At 43.2% G+C, this 20,986-nt stretch overlaps 2 protein-coding genes across 3 annotated transcripts in view; one reads left to right on the top strand and one right to left on the bottom strand.

The window, feature by feature from the left end:
- Window positions 1-1,884: 1,884 nt before the first annotated feature.
- On the bottom strand, window positions 1,885-16,307 carry LOC138949720 (gastrula zinc finger protein XlCGF57.1-like). 2 transcript variants are annotated; one of them, XM_070321515.1, is made up of 3 exons: window positions 15,993-16,307; window positions 12,371-12,491; window positions 1,885-4,656 (listed from the first exon to the last, which is right to left on the bottom strand). In XM_070321515.1, the coding sequence occupies exons 2-3, from the start codon at window positions 12,468-12,470 to the stop codon at window positions 3,224-3,226; spliced, it is 1,533 nt and encodes a 510-aa protein (XP_070177616.1). In that variant the 5' UTR covers window positions 12,471-12,491; window positions 15,993-16,307; the 3' UTR covers window positions 1,885-3,223. The 2 variants fall into 2 exon arrangements, with proteins under 2 accessions (XP_070177616.1, XP_070177617.1); XM_070321516.1 differs by lacking the exon at window positions 15,993-16,307 and adding an exon at window positions 15,833-15,968.
- Window positions 16,308-17,264: 957 nt separating this feature from the next.
- LOC138951389 (zinc finger protein 107-like) overlaps window positions 17,265-20,986 on the top strand; it is a 45,961-nt gene continuing 42,239 nt past the window's right edge. The window contains exon 1 of the mRNA XM_070323000.1: window positions 17,265-17,529. Coding sequence (XP_070179101.1) covers window positions 17,319-17,529 — 211 coding nt within the window. The 5' untranslated portion in view covers window positions 17,265-17,318. The remainder of the gene's footprint in view (window positions 17,530-20,986) is intronic.

The following is a 20,986-nucleotide window of genomic DNA, read 5'->3' as shown; positions in this document are numbered from 1 at the left end:
TTTCCCCTCCCCACCACCTTCCTATTTCCGTGTAATTAATTGTGTGGGTGTATTATTTTGTTTGTGTGTGTTTTGGTTGTAAAATACGCTACTGCATGTGTCATTTTGTATTTGCTGCAAGATCGCGTTGTCTGCTTTTTTCACGAGATCGGACAGAGTCAAGTTTTAAAAAGCTGACGTCCACAAAAAGTCAGAGCGAGAAGAGTGTGTGCAGATAGTGACACTTGCGTGTTATTGTGATGAGGCATAAAGAGGAAAAGAACTCTCTCTCTCTCTCTCTCCTCTCTCTCTCCTCTCTCTCTCTCTCTCTCTCTCTCTCTCTTCTCTCTTCTCTCTCTCTCTTTCTCTCTCTCTCTCTTTCTGTCTCTCTGCCCTCCCCCACCTTCATATCTGCGTGCAATGAAGTGTGTGGGTGTATTTGCGTGTGCGTATGGCAATGGCTGTGTGTGTGTGTGTGTGTGTGTGTGTGTGTGCGTGCTTGTTTGTGTTTATGTGTGTATCACTGTTGGTTTATGTTAATGTGTGTGAGTGAGTGAGTGCGCGCGTGTGTATGAGTGTATGTAAACATATATGTGTGTGTGTTTGTGTGTGTGTGTGTGTATGTGTGTGTTTGTGAGTGTGTGTGTGTGCGTGTGTGTGTGTGTATACGCGCGCGTGTGTGCGGAAGGGCGAGGGGGGCGAGAGAGAGACAGATAGAGAGATCGAGAAAGAGAAAGAAAGGGAGTAAGAGACAGACAGACGAACAGAGAGAGAGAAAGAGAGAGAGAAAGAGAGAGAGAGAAAGAGAGAGAGAGACAGAGAAAGAGAGAGAGAAAGAGAGACAGGTAGAGAGATCGTGAAAGAAATAGAAAGGGAGGGAGGGAGAGACAGACAGACGAACAGAGAGAGAAAGAGAAAGACAGAGACACGGAGAGAGAGAGAGAGAGAGAGAGAGAGAGAGAGAGAGAGAGAGAGAGAGAGAGAGAGAGAGAGAGAGAGAGAGAGAGAGAGAAAGAGCGCGCGCACACGGGCTTTTTACTCCTAAACATTCACCTTTATTGAATGAAATGAAGACCACAACGCTTTTCCACGGACTCGACAAGAAATCTAACTGTCAAATCTGACCACCAAAAAAAAGAAAAGGAAAGGCCCTGCTTCTCCACGTGGGGTACGAAACTCAAACACACACACACACACACAGAGATATCCTGAGGGCCACTGCATACCGTCACCCCTAAAATGTACTTATGGACTGAGCTGTAAGCGATTGGACTCGTCTACTTTTGTCAGTGCGGGTAGGGAGGGCTGTTCCAAGTACAAAGCGACTGTTCGGATGATCGCCCCCAATATGCATGCATTGACTCGGCTGTCAGCGAAGAGATGGGTCCATTTACTTGAAAATAGGTAGAGAGGGTAGAATTGAGTTCGCCGCGAACAGTTCGCCGCGAACATAGCGTTTCCTACAACATGAAAACTGTTTGTCTCTTCGCGAACAGATCGAAACGCTCTATGCAACGCACCTCTGGTCTACATACCACACACGACACAAACCAGTCAACTGCTTGTACCCCTTCAAACCCCCCCACCACCCGTTTTCTTTGGATACACGCTTTAACTACACACATGCCAACACAATGTTGATCATTGCTTCTGCTTGAAAAATAAACAGGTGAAATGAGTATTTCGGTGTTTAGTCAAATGTTAAAGTTTCTACCACAGACATACACACATACATACGCACGCACAGACAGACAAAGTTTAGCATCGCATAGGCTACACTTACGTGAGCCAAAAAGCAGAAAAAAGAAAGAAAAATAAAGATCAATGAAAAGGGATACTCCCCGCAAAAACAAAAAGGATTGAAGCTGCCTGCATGCAACTGAGATCAACAAGAAAAGAGAAAAAAAAAGTTAATAATTTATTCTTCTCCTAACATTCAGGCCAACAAAGTCATTTGTCATAGGCAGTCATTCGATTCCAAGACAATTATCACAAGTTTGAACCTTTCGTTTAACCATTCAAAAAACAACAGCAATAACGCTGTTAGTACTTCAGCGCGCTCAACGTTCGCCTTTTTGAACTCTCGATGAGATTTGTTTCTTCTGGTGGCAAGCTTACCGTTCACAAACGCATGCGTACTAGTTAGGATTCCCCCAATTTTTGCGACCTTGACCGAATACTCTTGAAGTCACCACTCCGGCGTTCATGCATTGTGAACAGTTGGAAAGTTAAACTTCGGGAGTTCCCACTTTCGAAAGAGGCCTCTACTTCCAGTGTTGCTGACTTCCTCCTCATGCATACGGGCCCAGATCAATTTCTATTACCACAGGAAATACTGCGCATCTAACTTAGTTTCTGAAGTAATGTAAATTACGACATTAATGATATCATTAATGTCAATTATTTGACGCTCTCGCGTCATGTATAAATACACACACACACCATTGCATCAGAAATAACTGTTGGAAGCAATTTGTTTGTTTGTTTGTTTGCTTAACGCCCAGCCGGTTGAAAGCAATGCATGATTTCTTTGTAAAACATTGTTTTCAATAAAAAGACGGCGAAAAACAAACTCAAACTACCTTTCTTTTTTCCGAATACATGTGTAAGCTTTGTAACGATTCGCAGCGCCACAATTTTACATACAGGCCCAGTTCCCACCAACCCGTTTAGATCAATGTCATTTTATTCCAACGTTCTACGTTCACTTGGATCACTTTTCGGATAACTAATTTCCTTTACACAGATCACGTGATCGCCGCTCAGATTTCTATGTACAATGAGGGCAGTTAGCTGTTGCTTTTCGGGTTCAGCGGACCATAATAGGCCAAATCAGGACCCCACAATGAGGGCAGGCATGTGGCTTTTCTCCTTTATGTTTTAACACGTGGGTATTTAAATTCCTTTTCCGAGCAAATTTCACTTTACAATAAGGTCAGACATGTGGCTTTTCTCCTGTATGTGTCAACATATGGGTTTTCAAATCCCCTTTTTGAGCAAATTTGTTTGAACAAAGAGGCCAGGCGTGTGGCTTTTCTCCTGTATGTGTTAACATGTGGATTTTCGAACTGTTTTTATGAGAATATTTTGCTGTGCAATTAAGGCTTTTCTCCTGAATGTGTTAACATGTGGGTTTTCAAATTCCCCTTCTGAGCAAATTTCTTTGAAGAACGAGGACAGGCGTGTGGCTTTTCTCCTGTATGTGTCAACATGTGGGTCTTCAAATCCATTTTTTGAGCAAATTTCACTTTGCAAAAAGGACAGGCTTTTCGCCTGTGTGTGTCAACATGTGGGTCTTCAAATACCTTTTCTGAGCAAATTTCTTTAAACAATGAGGACAGGCATGTGGCTTTTCTCCGAGATGTGTTAACATGTGGGTCTTTAAACGCCCTTTAAGAGCAAATTTCTTTGAACAATGAGGACAGGTGTGTGGCTTTTCTCCCAGATGTGTCAACATGTGGGTCTTCAAAGCCTTTTTAAGAGCAAATTTCTTTGAACAACGAGCACAGGTGTGTGGCTTTTCTCCTGTATGTGTCAACATGTGGGTCTTCAAATCCCCTTTCCGAGCAATTTTCACTTTGCAAGAAGGACAGGCGTATGGCTTTTCTCCTGTATGTGTCAACATGTGGGTCTTCAAATCCCCTTTCCGAGCAAATTTCACTTTGCAAGAAGGACAGGCGTGTGGCTTTTCTCCTGTATGTGTCAACATGTGGGTCTTCAAAACCTCTTTCTGAGCAAATTTCACTTTGCAAGAAGGACAGGCGTGTGGCTTTTCTCCTGAATGTGTCAACATGTGGGTCTTCAAATGTTCTTTCCGAAGAAATTTCTTTGAACAACAAGGACAGGCGTGTGGCTTTTCTCCTGTATGTGTCAACATGTGAGTCTTTAAATTCCCTTTCTGAGCAAAATTCTTTGAACAACAAGGACAGGCGTGTGGCTTTTCTCCTGTATGTGTCAACATGTGGGTCTTCAAATTTCTTTTTAAAGCAAACTTCTTTAAACAATGAGGACAGGCGTGTGGCTTTTCTCCTGTATGTGTCAACATGTGGTTCTTCAAATCTTTTTTTAAAGCAAACTTCTTTAAACAATGAGGACAGGCATGTGGCTTTTCTCCTGTATGTGTCAACATGTGTTTGTTTACACCCCCCTTTTGACCAAATATTGTTGTACATTTAAGGCAGGCATGTGGTCTTTCTCTTGTCAACATGTGATTGTTTGCAGAACTGCTGGTCTCGGTCACAGCTAAGAATGCCTCAGTGTTGAAGTCCTGCCCCGCATTGCATGTACACTTCTCTTTGCACTTGTTGGAGACCTCCATCACTGGCCTTGCTCCACCCTCCCCCACACCGTCTTTTTCAAGCTTGATATCAATTGAACATGTACCCCAATCTTGTTCTGAAAATGAAGCTGTGTCTGCAATGGTTCCAAAATCAATTGGAATTTCTGATGCCCCTTGTTTATGCCTAATAACTTCACTGGACAATGTTGTTATTTCAGCTGCCTCTTGTTTCAGTCTAACAACGTCGCTTTGAGCACTGGATGATGTTAGTATTTCAGCTGCCTCTTGTTTCAGCCAAACAACGTTGCTGTCAGCACTGGACGATGTTGGTATTTCCGAAGTACGCTCCATCTGCACGTTGACTGTTTTGTCCGTCTTAAAATCTTCACCTGCTGGTGCTGTAACAGAAAATTCAAAAATCTTTTGTAAGTCTCGTGATGAAAATGTTTACATACCTTTTCTGAAGGTATGTAAGACAGCATTCCTGAACGATAGAAATTCACAACTCCCAAAGACAGAGAGATTCTCTTCCTGAAAGAAAAGAAGAGAGGTTGAGGAAAGACAGAAAAAGATGTCACTTAAAGGCACACAACTTCTCAGGAAAACAGTTCGGCTCACCATCTCAGATTTTGCCGGTCTTTGCATGAATACGGCCATCTGTCCACTTGGTCACATACCAGAAATGAACAGTGTGGGTAATCCCTGTGCATAGTGGACATAGCTGATGAATCAAATTAAATGTCGTAAATGCAACCACTGGCTTCTCAAGAAATCATTTTATTTAAGACCCTTTAAAAATCTAAGAAAATCAGGTTTCCACTGTTTGTTTGCTTGCTTATCGCCCAGCCGACCACGAAAGGCCATATCAGGGAGGTGCTGCTTTGACATATAACGTGCGTCACGCACAAGACAGAAGTCGCAGCACAGGCTTCATGTCTCACCCAGTCACATTATTCTGACACCGGACCAACCAGTCCTAGCACTAACCCCATAATGCCAGACGCCAGGTGGAGCAGCCACTAGATTGCCAATTTTAAAGTCTTAGGTATGACCCGGCCGGGGTTCGAACCCACGACCTCCCGATCACGGGGCGGACGCCTTACCACTAGGCCAACCGTGCCGGTTTGTGATAAAATTTTTACATACCTTTTCTGAAGGTATAAAAGACAGCAATCCTGAAAGATAGAAATTCACAACTCCCCAAAACAGAAAGATTCTCTTCCTGAAAGAAAAGAAGAGAAAGACAGAAAGAAATGTCATTTAAAAAGTACACAATAGCTCGGCTCACAATCTCAGATTTGGCATGGAATACGACCATCTGTCCACTTGAATTAAGAAACAAAATAGAACATAAAACATAGTGATTTTACTTGTGAATTCAGAAATAACACCTATAAACCCATTTTTGAAGAAAAATATACATGTACTGACAATGGCAAGGCTCGAACCGGCGACCTCGTGATCTCTAGCGCATTTCACTAACGACAAAGCTAAGAAGGCAAGCTGACTGTTGGGTGAAAACTAGGAAAGTCTATGCATTTTTAGAACTAACACGTCACGCCACACTTTCACAGTGACGTTTCTTTACTTTGACATAATAGATTGCACGAGGCTTTAGAAGAGATCGAGGTTCCAAAACAAGCGTCTTCATTTTAGCTGCCTCGACTGCAGGACATTTTCAGTAAAATACACATAAGTACAGTATGTAGGATAAACAGAATACTACATAGCTTGCTGTGTCGTACCAGATTTACACTCGTTGCTTTTTCAAATAGTGAACAGCTCGCTTTCGCTTGCAGTTCAATATTTAAAAAAACAACACGTGTAAATCTGGTACGACACAGCAAGCCATGTAGTATTCTCTATTTATATGATAAGGAGTTTCGATTAATTGGATAAAGATTATTTTTTTAAATTGTATAAATCGTTAAGTTGGTCGCATTTGGAATATGGTAATTTGTCACGATTTAGTGACTTGGATCGAGAAAGAAACACTCTGTGGGGTGCCTTTTTTAAATTGCGATGAAAAGCGCCTGTACTTGAACGGGCTATTTTCCGCTGACCGAGCTCAGCAAGGGAAATACGTTTTCTTCCACGCCTGGCTAGCATGCGAAGGGTGATATGTTGATACAGGGGTTCCACGTGCGTGATTTTGCTTGCTTGGCGAAATCCACTGTGGCTACGAGGTACTGTGACTGAACTGGATACGGGACACGTGGAGTCACGTGATGTCTTCAAGGTTGTTTGGGGAAGACATGAAAAGGACACTTGAACACAGAGCAGCGACAGAGAAGGATCGTTTTCCTCCATCCTAAAGTTAGATGGTCTTCTACACTTGGTGATATATTGTTTTAAGTCAGCGTGCCGTTCCGCGTAGTACAGTAGGGCTTTACGGAACTACAAAGGAGAGAAAACTTTACGCTGTTTCATCTGTGCTGGCAACAAGGTTGCCAGGTTTTTGATTCTTGGCTGAGCGTTTTTTTTTTATCCCACGCATAAAGTAATTCAGCAAGAAGGGGACGGACGGGAGCCATTCAAAAGGAAGCGGATTCGCTTAAAGGAGAGCATAAGGCTGTTGAGGTAATAAATCATTATTTAACGCTGTTGACGAGTCTGTGTTTGTGGAATGAAATACTCTCTTGTTGTTCTTTCCAGGTTAGCGCATAATTTGCTCTTTGTGACGCTAAAATAATAATCTGTATATGGTTTTTGCAGATATGGAGAGAAGGAAGGAAAATGGCTGATTTGTTGTTTTAAAAGTTCGTTTGTGCAGGCCCACGTGCTCTATGAAATATGTAAAAGTGACATGTTTGAAGGTGGAGGTTGAAGGGTTGCGTGGCATGTTTAGTGCACCAATGCTTTTTGTTGCAGCCTTTCTATTTCTACGTTTCTACGGTACGGTACGGTTCTACCTACTTCTTACCCTACGTATTTGCGGGTATGCTGTAACCTGGTGTTCTGGTGTACTAGTGGTTGCTGTCGCTGTCGTCATCCTGCCAATCTACACATCTGCTATTTTCCTGGTAGACTACGGGGAGGATCTTCAGCGACTGATATTTCCACTAATACCTGCTTCGTTTCCACGCCAGCCGGCACTTCATTCAACGGAGCAGTTGTGGAGATAGACTATTCACGGGTCGCCCACTCAGTGGCAAAAAGCTAAGTGCACCATGTCATTGCACCCTGTATACCACCTTGTCATCTTGTGTATTAGTGATTTCATTTGAGTGGTGACAACGTGGGGTGTATGACACCTGCTTTAACCAGCGCTTTTGGGCAGATCAGCTATCTTTTCTAGCTATACACGGGATCAGCGTGTTATCATTTTCTAAACTTTAACTGGCATTTTTGTCAGTGACCACTTGTTTACGTTTTGAACGTAAAAACATCTTAGTTTTGGAGTGAAGTCTCGAGGGAGGTGGCGTGATAATATATAAACAGGCGTCTGAAACTTATACTTTTGTTGATTCTATCTATTTGTATGACTGCGAGAGTGGATCGTTAGTTAGTAGTGGTTAGGCAGTTAGTAGTAACTAACCGTTCAGAATCACCTTTTGTGATATACAGTAAAACATGCATCTAGCGGACCCTTATTTCGGCGGACACCTGACCTTTGCATAACGGACAATTCAAGTGAGGACGGATGTATTTTACTCTCAAAAACACCTTAAAAGAGCGAACACCTCAAAGGCGCGGACGCGGACACCCTTTTTTGGTCCCGATGGGGTTCGTTACTTGTCAACAACGGACAAACCCTTGAAGCAGACAGCTTTTAGCAGACGCTGGTCCGCCATCTTGGTTCTGCAAATACAATCTCGCTGGCGATGTGAACGCGCGAGAAGCTAATTTTGTAAGCCAATGACAGCACTTGAAAGAAGTTGATTTTTGTATGGTGCACGCTCATTGGTCGATGCCGTGAACTCACAAACATTTCGGGTTTCTACTTTCTGTACTGTGATGCATCTTCGTCTCATCCTTCGTCTTCGTCTCATCATGCCAAAACGAAAATGTTTGACTTTAGAAGAGAGAGTCGATGTCATAAAGACCGTTCGAAAAGTTGCTGATGAGCTGAATTGCGGAAAAACTCAAATTTCCAACATAAAAGCTGATCGAACACCAATTCTCAGTCAGTGGGACTCCGGTGCCAGATCGACGGCAAAATGTGTTAAGAGAAGAAAAACAAACCTATGATGAGTTGAACAAAGAACTCTTCGAGTGGTTTTCAACAGCTCGATCAAAGAATCTTCCAGTGAATCATGAATGGCCCATTGCTTCAGATAAGAAACCGATTGCACCTATCTCTCTCTCTCTCTCTCTCTCTCTCTCTCTTCTCTCTCTCTCTCTCCCTCCCTCTCTCCCTCTCTCTCTCCCTCTCTCCCTCTCTCCCCCTCTCTGTCTCTCTCTCCCTTTCTCTCTCTCTCTCTCTCTCTCTCTCTCTCTCTCTCTCTCTCTCTCCCTCCCTTTCTTTGAACAAAAAAACAAAAAACAAAAAAACTTGAGGGCTTCAAAACTTTGAGTTTTAATAATCACTGTGGCAAAAAAGAATCAGTGACTGTTGGGGTTTTTTTTCCCAAAAAATGTTGGCGCATTCATATTCATAAGAAAGGACACCTTGCTACAAAGGACAGTGGCAAGGCTCCCCAAGAGCGTCCTTTGCTCGCAGGTTTTACTGTATTGAAACGTGACATAATTAGGTATGGTCCCCATTTTTAAAACGGCAATCTTTTGCCTTGGATAGAGTTGAAAGAGCGACACGCCTATTAAAGGATTTAAAAGAATTGACATTTATATTGAGAGACTGGAGGTGGAAAGGGAAAACTTGCTCAGCTTTGCTGATTATGATATATATATATTGATAAGACCAGAAATGACATTGACAAGATTTATATTGAACACTATATGAATACCCGCTTCGCCGGGAAGAAGTAGAGCCGAATACCCGGCTACCAGGCTTCGCCGGGTGAGTGGCGCACCGTACGACGGCTTCGCCGGGTACCCGGCGAAGAAGTAGAGGAAAGCGTTGTGGACAGTGACCTTCTAAAAATAGTAACGGAAATATGGATCAAAGCGTTGTGGACAGTGACCTTCTAAAAATAGTAACGGGAATATGGATTTACGCCACACAAAGGAAGGGAGATAAACGCGAAAACACTGGAGAATATTAGTAAGAGTTACTGGGAATGGATCTGGGAAGATGAACAAAAAAACCAAAATCGGTTCAGCGCTGCGAGCTGAGAGTACGTGTTGAAATATCTCATCGACCAGGTTGTGTCCGGGGTCTCTCTGAATAAGCCCACCAAATTTGAAGCAGATCCATCGAGAACTTTGGCCGTGCATCGCTCACAGACAGACACACAGACACTAGTCGTATATATATATACTGTTCAAAAAAAGAAACGCATAGTTGCTACTTGCCAAATTTGTTTTATTTTTCGAAAAAATTAACAGAAAATCCAATATTTAGATTATTTGTTTGAAATTTGGTATGGACACAGTTGAATGCACACACAGTTCATTTGCATCTTCAAATCAATCAGTCAATCAATACGATTGGGTGCCGAGGCTGTCAAGTCAGTAGGGGGTGTGACTGCCTTGAGCAGCAACAACTGCCCGGCACCTTCTGGGCATGGACTGGATCAGATGCCGGATATCTTGCTGTGGGATGGTGTCCCACTCCTCCTGAAGTGCCTGCAATAGATCGCGGTGATTTGCCGGCGCTTCTTCTCGCCTGCGCACACGTCTGTCCAATTCATCCCAGAGGTGTTCTATCGGGTTCATGTCTGGCGACATGGATGGCCAGGGAAGCACCTGGACATGGTGGTCGGTGAGGAACTGGGTGGTGAGTCGTGCTGTGTGCGGGCGAGCGTTGTCCTGCTGGAATATGGCATCCTGGTCAGCCAGAAGAGGAAGGGCGTGTGGGCGCAGAATTTCCTCCACGTATCGCTGGGCAGTTATGCGCCCTTGGACGTGCACCAGGGTGCTCCTTCCAGCGGTATTGATCGCCCCCCACACCATGACGCCTCCACCACCATGAACGGGTGCCTCATCCACACAGTTGGGCGCGTAACGTTCGTTTACTCTCCGGTAGACCCTCCTCCGACCATCATGTCGCTGGAGCAGGAAGTAGGACTCGTCGCTGAACCACACGTGTCTCCAGTGATTCCGGACGGTCCAGCGAAGGTGCTGGTTGCCCCACTGCACTCGGTTCTGGCGATGGCGGCGGGTGAGGACAGCTCCTCTGTGAGGTCTGCGAGCTCTCAAACCAGCTTCAAGCAGGCGGTTCCGCACGGTCTGGTCCGATAATCGGTGTGGCCCGGGGAGAGCCTGGACAGAAGATGAGGCCGACAGGAAACGATTCCGGAGGTGGCGGAGCCGTATGAAGCGGTCGTGAGCAGCAGTTGTCGCCCTTGGTCTTCCCGCTCGTGGCAAGTCAGCAACGGAGCCAGTGGCTTGAAACCTGACCCACAGTCTACTGATGGTGCTCTGGGACACGTGGAAGTGCCTGGCGATTGCACTTTGACTTTGGCCTGCTTGTAAACGACCCAATGCAATTTGGCGGTCTTCTCTGCTCAATCGGGCCATCTTTCGTCGCTGAATTGTCGTCTGATTTCTTTGTGGCGAACAATCCGCTTTTATGGGTTTTGGAAGACATAGTGAGAGCTCAATATTCCCCGAGTTTCACGAGATTACACTGAAGCATGACGAGTGGTCATGCCAAATGAGCAATTTTGACATTGTAGCCACTGATAACGCATGCGTCACGTGCAGAGCTCACTTGTGGCAATGGACGAAAGGTCGACGACCAGATAAACATTTTCTGCAGTTTGGTGGATATCCTTGTAGCCATATAACTAAATTAACCAAATATTACAAGCTATGCGTTTCTTTTTTTGAACAGTATATATAGAGAGATTGTAAAACAAATTTGAGGAAGAATGTTTTTATTAACAGAACTGCACCCTTTGGAATGCACTTGTACCTTTTAAAAAAAAAAGCACAAAATGTTAACTCCTTCAAAAACCGGTTGGATGATGATATCCAAATTTTAACAGTAAAATGTAATTTTGATGAGTAATTTATGGAACATCAAAATGATGAATTAAATATTATAAACAAGTAAATGCACACCAAATGAAAACAAAAATGTTGAAAATATGATGGGGGGATATTCGGCCTTATCCCATTAGTCCGGTGTGGAGAAGCTCTTACCAGCACCCTTGTGAGATATCTTTTTAATTGTCGTTTCTAGATAGTAAAATATGCGCTGAAAACGGTCAGCTATCTGGCCACCTCGAAATAATGTCCCTGGTACCTTTTTAACGCTCCTGAACCACCCCGGGTGGCAATCTCGGGTCGCAACAGAGAGTGTACCCCATTCCGCCCAGAGCCTTAACCGTTAAAGCTAGGAAGATTTGTTTGTTTATTTGTTGCTTAACGTCCAGCCGACTACGCAGAGCCATATCAGGACGAGGAAGGGGGGGATGAAGGGGGCCACTTGTCAAGCGATTCCTGTTTACAAATGCACTAACCCATTACTTGTGTCCCAGCAGGCTTTAGTAAAACTAAATTAATACCTACTGGAAGATTACCAGTTTCCAGTATGTTAAAATAGGCTTAACCTATCTACTGCTGGACTTACATCAGAACACTAACAGATTAAACTATACATGAATCGCGAGACAAGCGGCAAGAGCGTTGGTTAAAATTTACGGATCGGAACACGGACAAGATTTTAAAATGTTGGATCGGAAGCGGACAGCGACGGAAAACGTAACCTGGATGTTTCGAAAATCGTAGTCTTGACACGGATAGCGGAATGGCGTATTTTTTGCAGAAAATCGTAATAAATTACGCCAAAATCGTAAGGGTAAACAGGTCTGACACAACCTTCCATCACACTACAGGCTGATGACTCTTCAACAACACGGTGCTCCATCTTTCACACACACAATAACATGTTACACACTCACCGCTTGGAGTTCTCACTATCACACTACAGGCTGATGGTGACTCTTCGACAACATGGTTCTCCATCTTTCACACACACAATATCACGTTACACACTCACCGCTCTCCATCTTTCACACACACAATATCATGTTACACACTCACCACTTGGAGTTGTCTCCATCACACTACAGGCTGGTGATGATTCTTCAACAGCATAGTGCTCCAACTTCACTACCACAGTCCACGGCTGCTTCCTCTTCATCCTGATGTTAGGTGGCTTCACCTGGTGGACATACAACATATCTCATTATTTATTCAAGGCACATATAATTATGTTTGCATTGATTATCGCCAATTTTACTGAACTTAGTCATGTGAGGCATAGCTCTGTAATAGACACCCCCCCCCCCCCCCCCCCCCCCTATCCTTCAGGTCCTGTTTGTATTGTTTTCGTCGGGCCCGGTTGCTGTGCTAGGTAGTACTGTGTGGTAGGCCAGCCTCTCAGCACAGGGACTGAAATTGGACGTAAGGCATGACATGTAGGGCAGCAAATGATGAATCTCAGTGATTATTAAAAATAATAGTGGAAGTTAGCGGATCATGAAAAATGCAAGCTTAAGCAGAACGGAGATCCATGTGTTCAAGCCTGTAGTTGTTAAATTAAATGCGGTATGTTTGTATTGTTTGCTCCAGAAATGTATATTTCGTACATTAGAGTGTTCGGAACTTTTCAATCGCATAAGTAGATCCAAAATAGTCTAGCTCTTAAACCTATGTGCTATCAAAGGTTCAGGCCTGTTGTTCTGTAAGTGATTTTGGTTGCTGGGTAATTTAAGTTACCGAAAAATAACTAGCCCTACAAGTTTACAGAGAGAAAGAAGCAGAGGGGGGAATAAAGCAAGCTTGGCTACCAACCCACCCATGTTATTATTTCCCACAGGCACAGGAACACTATCCACTTTATCTTTCACTCAGGGAAATTAGGAGCACCAACCAAATGAGGATAGTTGTCCTGTACAGGGATTTCCTCAAGAAAATTAAGGAGAAGAAGAAGAATAGCCCTATTGGTAAAATATGATATCTTTCTATCCTTTTCTTTAGTTTTCAAAGTCAAAGTAATGAGAAAGTCTTCCTGTTAAACCGCATTTTGCATGTCCAGGGATGGCGAGTAACTTCAAGAAAGTAACAAGCCTGTACAAAGTTTGACAGGCCCAGTACATGTATACCACACAACAAATTATGAGCGTTAGATTTCGTTACACCATTTAAAGTAAATTAAACAGCTTTGATGCGCACAGGAGCCTCATTTTTGTTTCACTAGAACATAGCGATGATTTTTTTATCTCTTTAAAGTTTAATTTGACCAGAAAACAACGTTTCAGTCTCAAAGAGATCTATCGAATGCCAAAGCTGATTTTAGGTAAACCTGATATCGTTACACAAATTAACGATTTAATTCCCTTTCCTGGGCCCAGCTTTCGCATTTGAATATATGTATAGGTTACAACACGAGTGGTTTTTTATATGGCTTGTATTTCAGTCAAGACCCAGCGGATGAATATCATCGGGAGACACGAGCCTTTGGCGAGTGGCTCTCGATTGATATTCCCGCTGGGTCTTGACTGAAATACAAGCCATATAAAAAACCACGAGTGTTGTAATCTGTATATCCCATTCTACCATCAAACACAAAGTGTAGACTTCTAGCGGCACTGTTGCGATCTGTGCAGGGTAAAACTGTTGCCAGCGAGACTTAGCCCTTTTGCAACCTTAAACTAAGTGACCGTCGCTGAAAAAATAAAACGAATGAGTGCATCGATAAGTACGCGGTAACACTACTTTCAGACCATTTAAAAGCTTTAAGTAAAGGTTCATAAGTTGCAAGAAAGTAATGAAGTCGAATAGAAATTAATTTAGTTGAATTTGTTTTGCGTTTCAGGTCGGCAGAACGGCCCGGGCGAAACGGGTTTGGGACCCATTTGGCTTACTCGATTCAGAATTGATTCCACGTTGTTTTTCTCGAACGTGTGTAATTAGGCTTATTGACAGAGAAGCAAATCTTAGGGAACAAATATGTAGGTTTAGATTTAACCATTTGCTCCCTATTTGAAATGTATCTACGTGATAAACTGTTTTGCGAGTGTGTTTGCATGGATGAACTTAAACTGGTATGGGTGAGAGGAAAACGCGACCGACACGTCTGTCACCGCCGATTGATTGCATTTTGAAGGAATATGACTGGATTACGGAAAAATATGTGGACTTACTGCAGAGCCAGGCAAAAGAGTAGACTTGCTCGCAAAACACGTGAAACAGCCGATGTTTGATAGCTGAAGGCGCACACCAAAACACACTACCGACAGATTCTCAAAAGTCGTCTGCTAACGATGCAAGGGGAGGGTACTCGTGTTTTTGTTTTGGTTCGCTAGCATCTGGTTATCTTGTAAGTTGAATGTTCGTTTTTTTCGACCTGCATTGCTTTCATAATGAAAGAAACTTTTGCTTATTGCATCTCATACATCAGATCAGTTCTGAGATTCATTTTTGCGTGCAACTGATATGGTTTTCTGAGCCGTGCAATACGATTTTAGAACTTCATACAAATGTGTCACATTGTTCGGCGCGAGGTCAAAGGTCGGGAGGAAAGTAGTCCTTTGCCCAAATCGGAATCTGCACTATCATATATTTTTTGGAGTCCATGATGTATTTATTGAGCTATAAAAATACAACATATATACCCATACTGAAGTAACAGAGACAAAGAAGGGAGGTCATGGGATATATATATATATACCACAGACTGAACTGATGCTTCCTTGCCAAAGTAACGCTGAAGGGGTCTATGTCGACCAAAAGTGGGTGCATTCCCTGTCAGCATTTTCCCTGTATATATATAAGGAATACACTCGGGTGGATTTCCAGTAGGAAAGTACGATACCACTCAATCTTGCGCCAACCTAGTGACTGCCTTTACCCGATTTGAATAACCCTAGCTTTACTTCCCCTTCCAAAATGGTGGTTCGACAGGAGAATCTTTTGGAAATCCTGAATTCATGTGTGGCATTCAGCCAAGCAAATATGCTTCGGCGAGAAAGGCGGACAATCAGAATGGATTTAGATAAAGAAACATGCCCCCCCCCCCCCCCCCCCCCCCCCCCTCATAATTTCCCATACAGTGCCGATGACGACATGGGTCCCAACATTTTGACAGAGTGGTTACGTCCCTTGAATGACAATGGAAGCAAAAATGCAAATGTGTTAAAGTGGAACCCCCCCCAATTTAAGACTTCCTCTCTTATAAAATAAAGACCCTGTTTTCTCAGTCTATTTGCATGCATGTTGTTCATAACCTCTGTAAATTTACTCTAACGTTAAGACTCCCTCCTTTTCAGACCAGATTTTCTCAAATTGTTGGAGGTCTTAAAAGGGGGGTTCCACTGTAGGTAAAACATATTTTTGAACAAATTTGACCCCACAATAGTGTACAGTACCTAAGGTTGATCATCAGTACTTTGGAAATGAGGGTGGATATTCCTTGTGGAGTGTTCATACGAGATTAACATGGACGAAAGTGCACATCTTAGCATCAAAAGTTCAGTCTCTACTCCATAAGCTTCATCTCACCTCACTGACACTCAAAAAGAAGATATAATTCGCTGTTCGAAGACGAAAGATGCGCTCAGCCGAAAAATAAGATGGTTATAGTCTCTGACTTGAATTTGAACTCGAGCAAGAGCCAAGACTACCCGAAGTGAGAATTCAAGTTGCTCGGTGCGGGACTCACCAAGCGGCGTTCCACTTCCACCAGGCGGCTTTTCACGGATTGATACCTTCTTTTAGGCGTCACACACCCCGTGTCGTTTACCTTACATGATGTTGCTTCACACAAGTGTGTGTGATCACTCAAAGATTCAATGACTGTCGTTTTACTCTCGTGTACACTAAATATAATGCGTCGATTCGTTCAGAGAAACTGTTGGGCGCAAAGTAAGAATCCGGGGCAGAGTTGGAATAATCGGGATTTCCCGAAACCTAATTTGATTTCCAACAAAGCGCCGCATTTCCGGAAACGAGCTGCCTCGTTCCAGAAATGGCAACCCTTCGACTGGCACAAAAAAGTATACCCTTTTCACAGGTCATGAATAAGGTATATGAAAAAGCAAGGTCTTATACAGGGGAGGTCTTGAATTGGGGGTGTGGGGGTACACTGTGTAACAATTCTCTCAGTGACACTCAGCCCATGCAGCTAGCTAGTTGCTGCTGTCTCGATCTATTTTAAACACAATGATTTTTTTTCTCAGAGTAGAGTGTTATTTTGTTACAACAGGCTGAAATCATCTTTAATTTGAATCAACTTTTTGCAACAGTCAATCACATCAATATAGCGCACATTACGTTTCAAGAGCCTAGATTACCACTCAGTAAAGGGACGTAATGCTGTCTCTGCAGCCCAGAGAGACTGTGTGAGTTTAATATATAACCAGTTAAGACTGAGTAAAACATTATTAAAATCGATAGTTACCAGTGAAAAGTTATATCGGAACACTCTTGTTGTGTTTTCGTTGTTGTAAAATGTAAGATCTGAAACGTTAAAAATTACGTAAAATTGGTGCATTTTGGTCGAGTGGGATGGGTCGTTGAACTGTGTTGTTACAGCCCGCCGAAGTTATCAAAAGTGTTTTTGCTTTTTGTAATTCGGTTGGTTTGGTGCGTTATACAATGCATCTGCTTTTTCAAGACTAAGCATTGATCACTTTAAAACACAAGGATCATCATAGGCCATCATGACTTGTATCATTTTACATCGCATTCTAAGAAAGAGCAGAATTCTCACAAGGGGCGCGGTACATTTCTAGAATCGGGTATTTCTAGAATGGCGGCCATTGTTGGAATTCCAACAAAGCGCAGGTCATTTCCGGAAAAGCGCCGATGACGAGATGGGTCGCAACAGCAACCACACAAACCGGAAGCTGCTGAAAGGGACTACATGATTGGCTCAAATTCAGTGCCCTGTCTCCACTTCCTTCCTATTTTGTAAAGTACCTTTTGATTGAGACTAAGTTTCATCCAACTTTACAGAGATGCCAGAGAAGTGAACCATGATTTCAAGATGCCCGGTGCAAATTGTTGTATGCCTGGATGCACTGTGAGCTCACTAAGATGTTCAACACTTATAACTTTCCATGGTATACCAAACAGAAAAGCGGATGCCGAATGGAGAGCTGCTCTTATTCACCAAATCAACCGTGCTGACACGCTTTTCAACCCGAAGAATGGGAGGATATGTTCCCGACATTTTGAAGAAACGTGCTTCAAATACGGTACGTAAAAAACTAGTACTCGAGGGTACTTCATCCGAATCAACTACAGTAGACTCTGGCGTCCCTCAGGGGACGGTGCTCGGCCCACTACTCTTCCTTGTCCATATTAAAGCTGTGGTCTGTTTATGACTTTCCGGGGCTACGAGGTTGAAAAATAGATATACAATCATGTAAAGAAATTTTGTACAGCAAACGCTACCCGAAACCCCACCTATACGGCGTGTATGACCTTGAGAGCTTCAGTCAACGCTTGAATTTTGCAGGGATAACATCCGGTTTGCTCTCTCAAGACTGATCATATTTTATCTTCAAGAGAGATCAAGGGGAAAAAATAAACGCCCCGGCGAAGATTCGAACTCTCGACCTCGAGACTTCGTGTCTCATGTCCTAACCACTAGGCTACTGCGCCAATTGAGAAAAAGCAGGAAAAACATTGATATGAATTCATGTTATGTTATTCTTGAAGCAGCATGATTTATATCTCTATCCGCCCGTTGTTCAGAAGTGAATACATGTATAACCATTTCTTAGATGTCTGGTTTCAACTGCACAGAGCTTTGGAGAGATTCAATTACTGTTCTTGTCATTTTCTTGCATGTTGTAAATAGAGATATCGCAGCTATTTGCATGGCGCGAATGTCGTGTAGCATGACGGTGTAAACATGTACTGCGATTCCGTAAAACATGTTTGCAAATAAAGGCAAATATTAATGTCAATTTTTACGTTTTTGCAACGCATGAATGGTAATTGAAGCGTAGAATGATATAAAATTATCAATTTTTTATCTTTGACAACACTGGTGAAGTAGCCTAGCGGTTCAAACATCGGACCCGACATTTCGAGGCCCCGAGGCCTTGAGTTCGAATCCCTGCCAAGTCGTTTATTTTTTCTGCTCGATCCTTCTTGACAAATATGCTCAGCTCTGCGAGAGCAAACCGGATGTTACCACTGCAAAATTCAAGCGTTGACTGAAGCTCTCAAGGTCATACACGCCGTATAGGTGGGGTTTCGGGTAGTGTTTGCTGTACAGAAATCTGTACATGATTTTGTCCCAATTTTTCAACCTCCTAGCCCCGGAAAGTCATAAATACACCACAGCTTTAACGACCTGCCAGCCTCTGTATCGTCCCACGTCCGCTTGTTCGCCGACGACTGCTGCTCTATAGGGAAATACACTCCTTCACGGACCACCAATCCCTGCAACAAGACCTCAGACACCTCGAAGAATGGGCGGTTACCTGGGGCATGCGCTTCAACGCCTCTAAATACTATATCCTCAGTATAAACAAATCCTCTGACTTCTTCTACCAACTGGACAACAGCATCCTCCAAAACGTTAGATCCACACCCTACCTTGGCATTCTCCTCTCAGACGACATGAAATGGAGCCCCCACATTTCTTCTATCACTAAAAAAGCTAACTGCACCCTTGGCTTCCTTCGCCGCAACCTCCAACGCTGCCCGCCTCGTTGCCGTCAGCAGGCCTACCTCTCCCTTGTGCGTCCCCTCCTGGAGTATGGGGCGGTTGTCTGGGACCCCTACCTGAAGAAAGACATTGACTGCATCGAACGCGTACAACGCAAAGCATCAAGGTTTATCACAGGCGACTTCAGGTCGTCGACCCCCGGCAGCGTCACCAGACTCCTAGAGAAAACTGGACTCCAACCTCTGCAACAGCGACGTCAACAACTCCGTCTGACGTTCTTCTATAGGGTGGTTGAGGGGCTGGTACCGGCACTACCATCACACCAGTTCTTAACTGAGCAGAAGCAAGGCCGTAAAATCAGGCCAGTGAGACACTCTGACCATCACACATCCAACATCGTCTCACAGTATTCAAGAAACAATTCTAGACCCTATTCAGGGGTCTGTCATTCCACGTTTTGGCCGCCATTTTGTGAACAAAAAACGAAAACAAGCAGGAATAAGTGCTACTTCTGTCATATTATTTTCCTTCATGGTGATTTTGTTGATACTGCTACATCAGTAGAATGCAGTAATTATCTTATTTTGTCACCATCATTCCCCGTAATTTAAAAAATTGATTTTACTTGATAAGTTGATGTCACCCACCGCAGTCACCATTAGCAAAGAACAACTTGCAGCCAACAAAAATGTCACAGCGTTCAAGGTTTCATTACTTAGGTGCATTATAGAACTTGTAAGTGGACACAATTTAAGCAATATCCTTTCCAGATCCATGCATGATGATAACTATAGGTGGTATAAAATGATTCCAATGTTACTGGACTGGAGATTTTGTTAAGAACCGGTGAAAATTCTCCTTTTCCTTGGAGCGCCATTGTTGTGTCCTCCCGCAGTGGGGCACTGCGGTTATGAAATTAAAGGCCCCTCCTGTTTTTGGAACCGCAGGAGCTTTCTAGTTTGCTGTTAGGTAGATTTTTGGTTCCTCTTTCCTGTCATGCTCTCTTTTTCTTCATGAATTCTTTTCTTTTTTCTGCCTTCTTGCTCATTCACTTGTATTTTAAATCCAAAAATCTCTTCTCTTGCCGCTTGTCTCGCGATTCATGTATAGTTTAATCTGTTAGTGTTCTGATGTAAGTCCAGCAGTAGATAGGTTAAGCCTATTTTAACATACTGGAAACTGGTAATCTTCCAGTAGGTATTAATTTAGTTTTACTAAAGCCTGCTGGGACACAAGTAATGGGTTAGTGCATTTGTAAACAGGAATCGCTTGACAAGTGGCCCCCTTCATCCCCCCCTTCCTCGTCCTGATATGGCTCTGCGTAGTCGGCTGGACGTTAAGCAACAAATAAACAAACAAACAAACAATTGTTGTGTCCAAGCCAAGCGTTTGAAGATTCGTGCGCAGCTAAAATTAGACGTACAGTGAATTTTGACTAGTTTTCACCATGAGTGCGCATGCTCAGAAATACACAATGTTTTAGCTCTTCAAAGCGCATGCGCAGATATATACACAGTGGTTTTCTGGGTTTTTCCACAGCTTTACACCACCTTTTACCTTATATGAAAATGAAAAAAGACGCGTTTGACCATATAAGAAACATAAATTGCAGGCAAAGAGTGTACTAAATTCTAGTAAACTTCTGGTTTAGATTTCTTTTGTTGTTTTACTCCGTCACTGAGTCAGTCTTGTTCATTCTTGACAGATTTGCAGTAGTGTGTTTTACTTTGACTAATTCTTGTTTCCATTTCAATACAGTAAAACCTGCGAGCAAAGGACACCCTTGGGGAACCTTGCCACTGTCCTTTGTACAAAGGTGTCCTTTCTTTTGAATATGAATGCGCAGACATTTTTTGGGAAGAAAAAACCCAGCCAAATAGTTTTGTTCTAAACTGTGCATTACATGTAGTCATACAGAAAGTGACAAAGAAAACAAGTTCAACATGCAACATGTATGTACAAAACCAGAATCAGTCTGGCTTGGTTCAGACGCACATCTTCAGAATGCTACTCAAGTTCATGACAGCTGT

This window comes from Littorina saxatilis, linkage group LG16, assembly GCF_037325665.1.
Source record: "Littorina saxatilis isolate snail1 linkage group LG16, US_GU_Lsax_2.0, whole genome shotgun sequence".
NCBI classification, from domain to species: Eukaryota; Metazoa; Mollusca; class Gastropoda; order Littorinimorpha; family Littorinidae; genus Littorina; species Littorina saxatilis.
The sequence above is the reverse complement of the archived record's forward strand: the minus strand, read 5'-3'. Positions and strand labels throughout refer to the sequence as shown.

What these genes read in the sequence shown, in the direction of transcription:
- LOC138949720 (XM_070321515.1), bottom strand. Translation starts at nt 12,470, where the DNA reads ATGAAGAGGAAGCAGCCGTGGACTGTGGTAGTGAAGTTGGAGCACTAT. An exon ending in GATGGAGACAACTCCAAGTG is followed by an intron (nt 4,657 to 12,370) that starts GTGAGTGTGTAA and finishes TTTCTGTTACAG; the next exon opens with CACCAGCAGGTGAAGATTTT.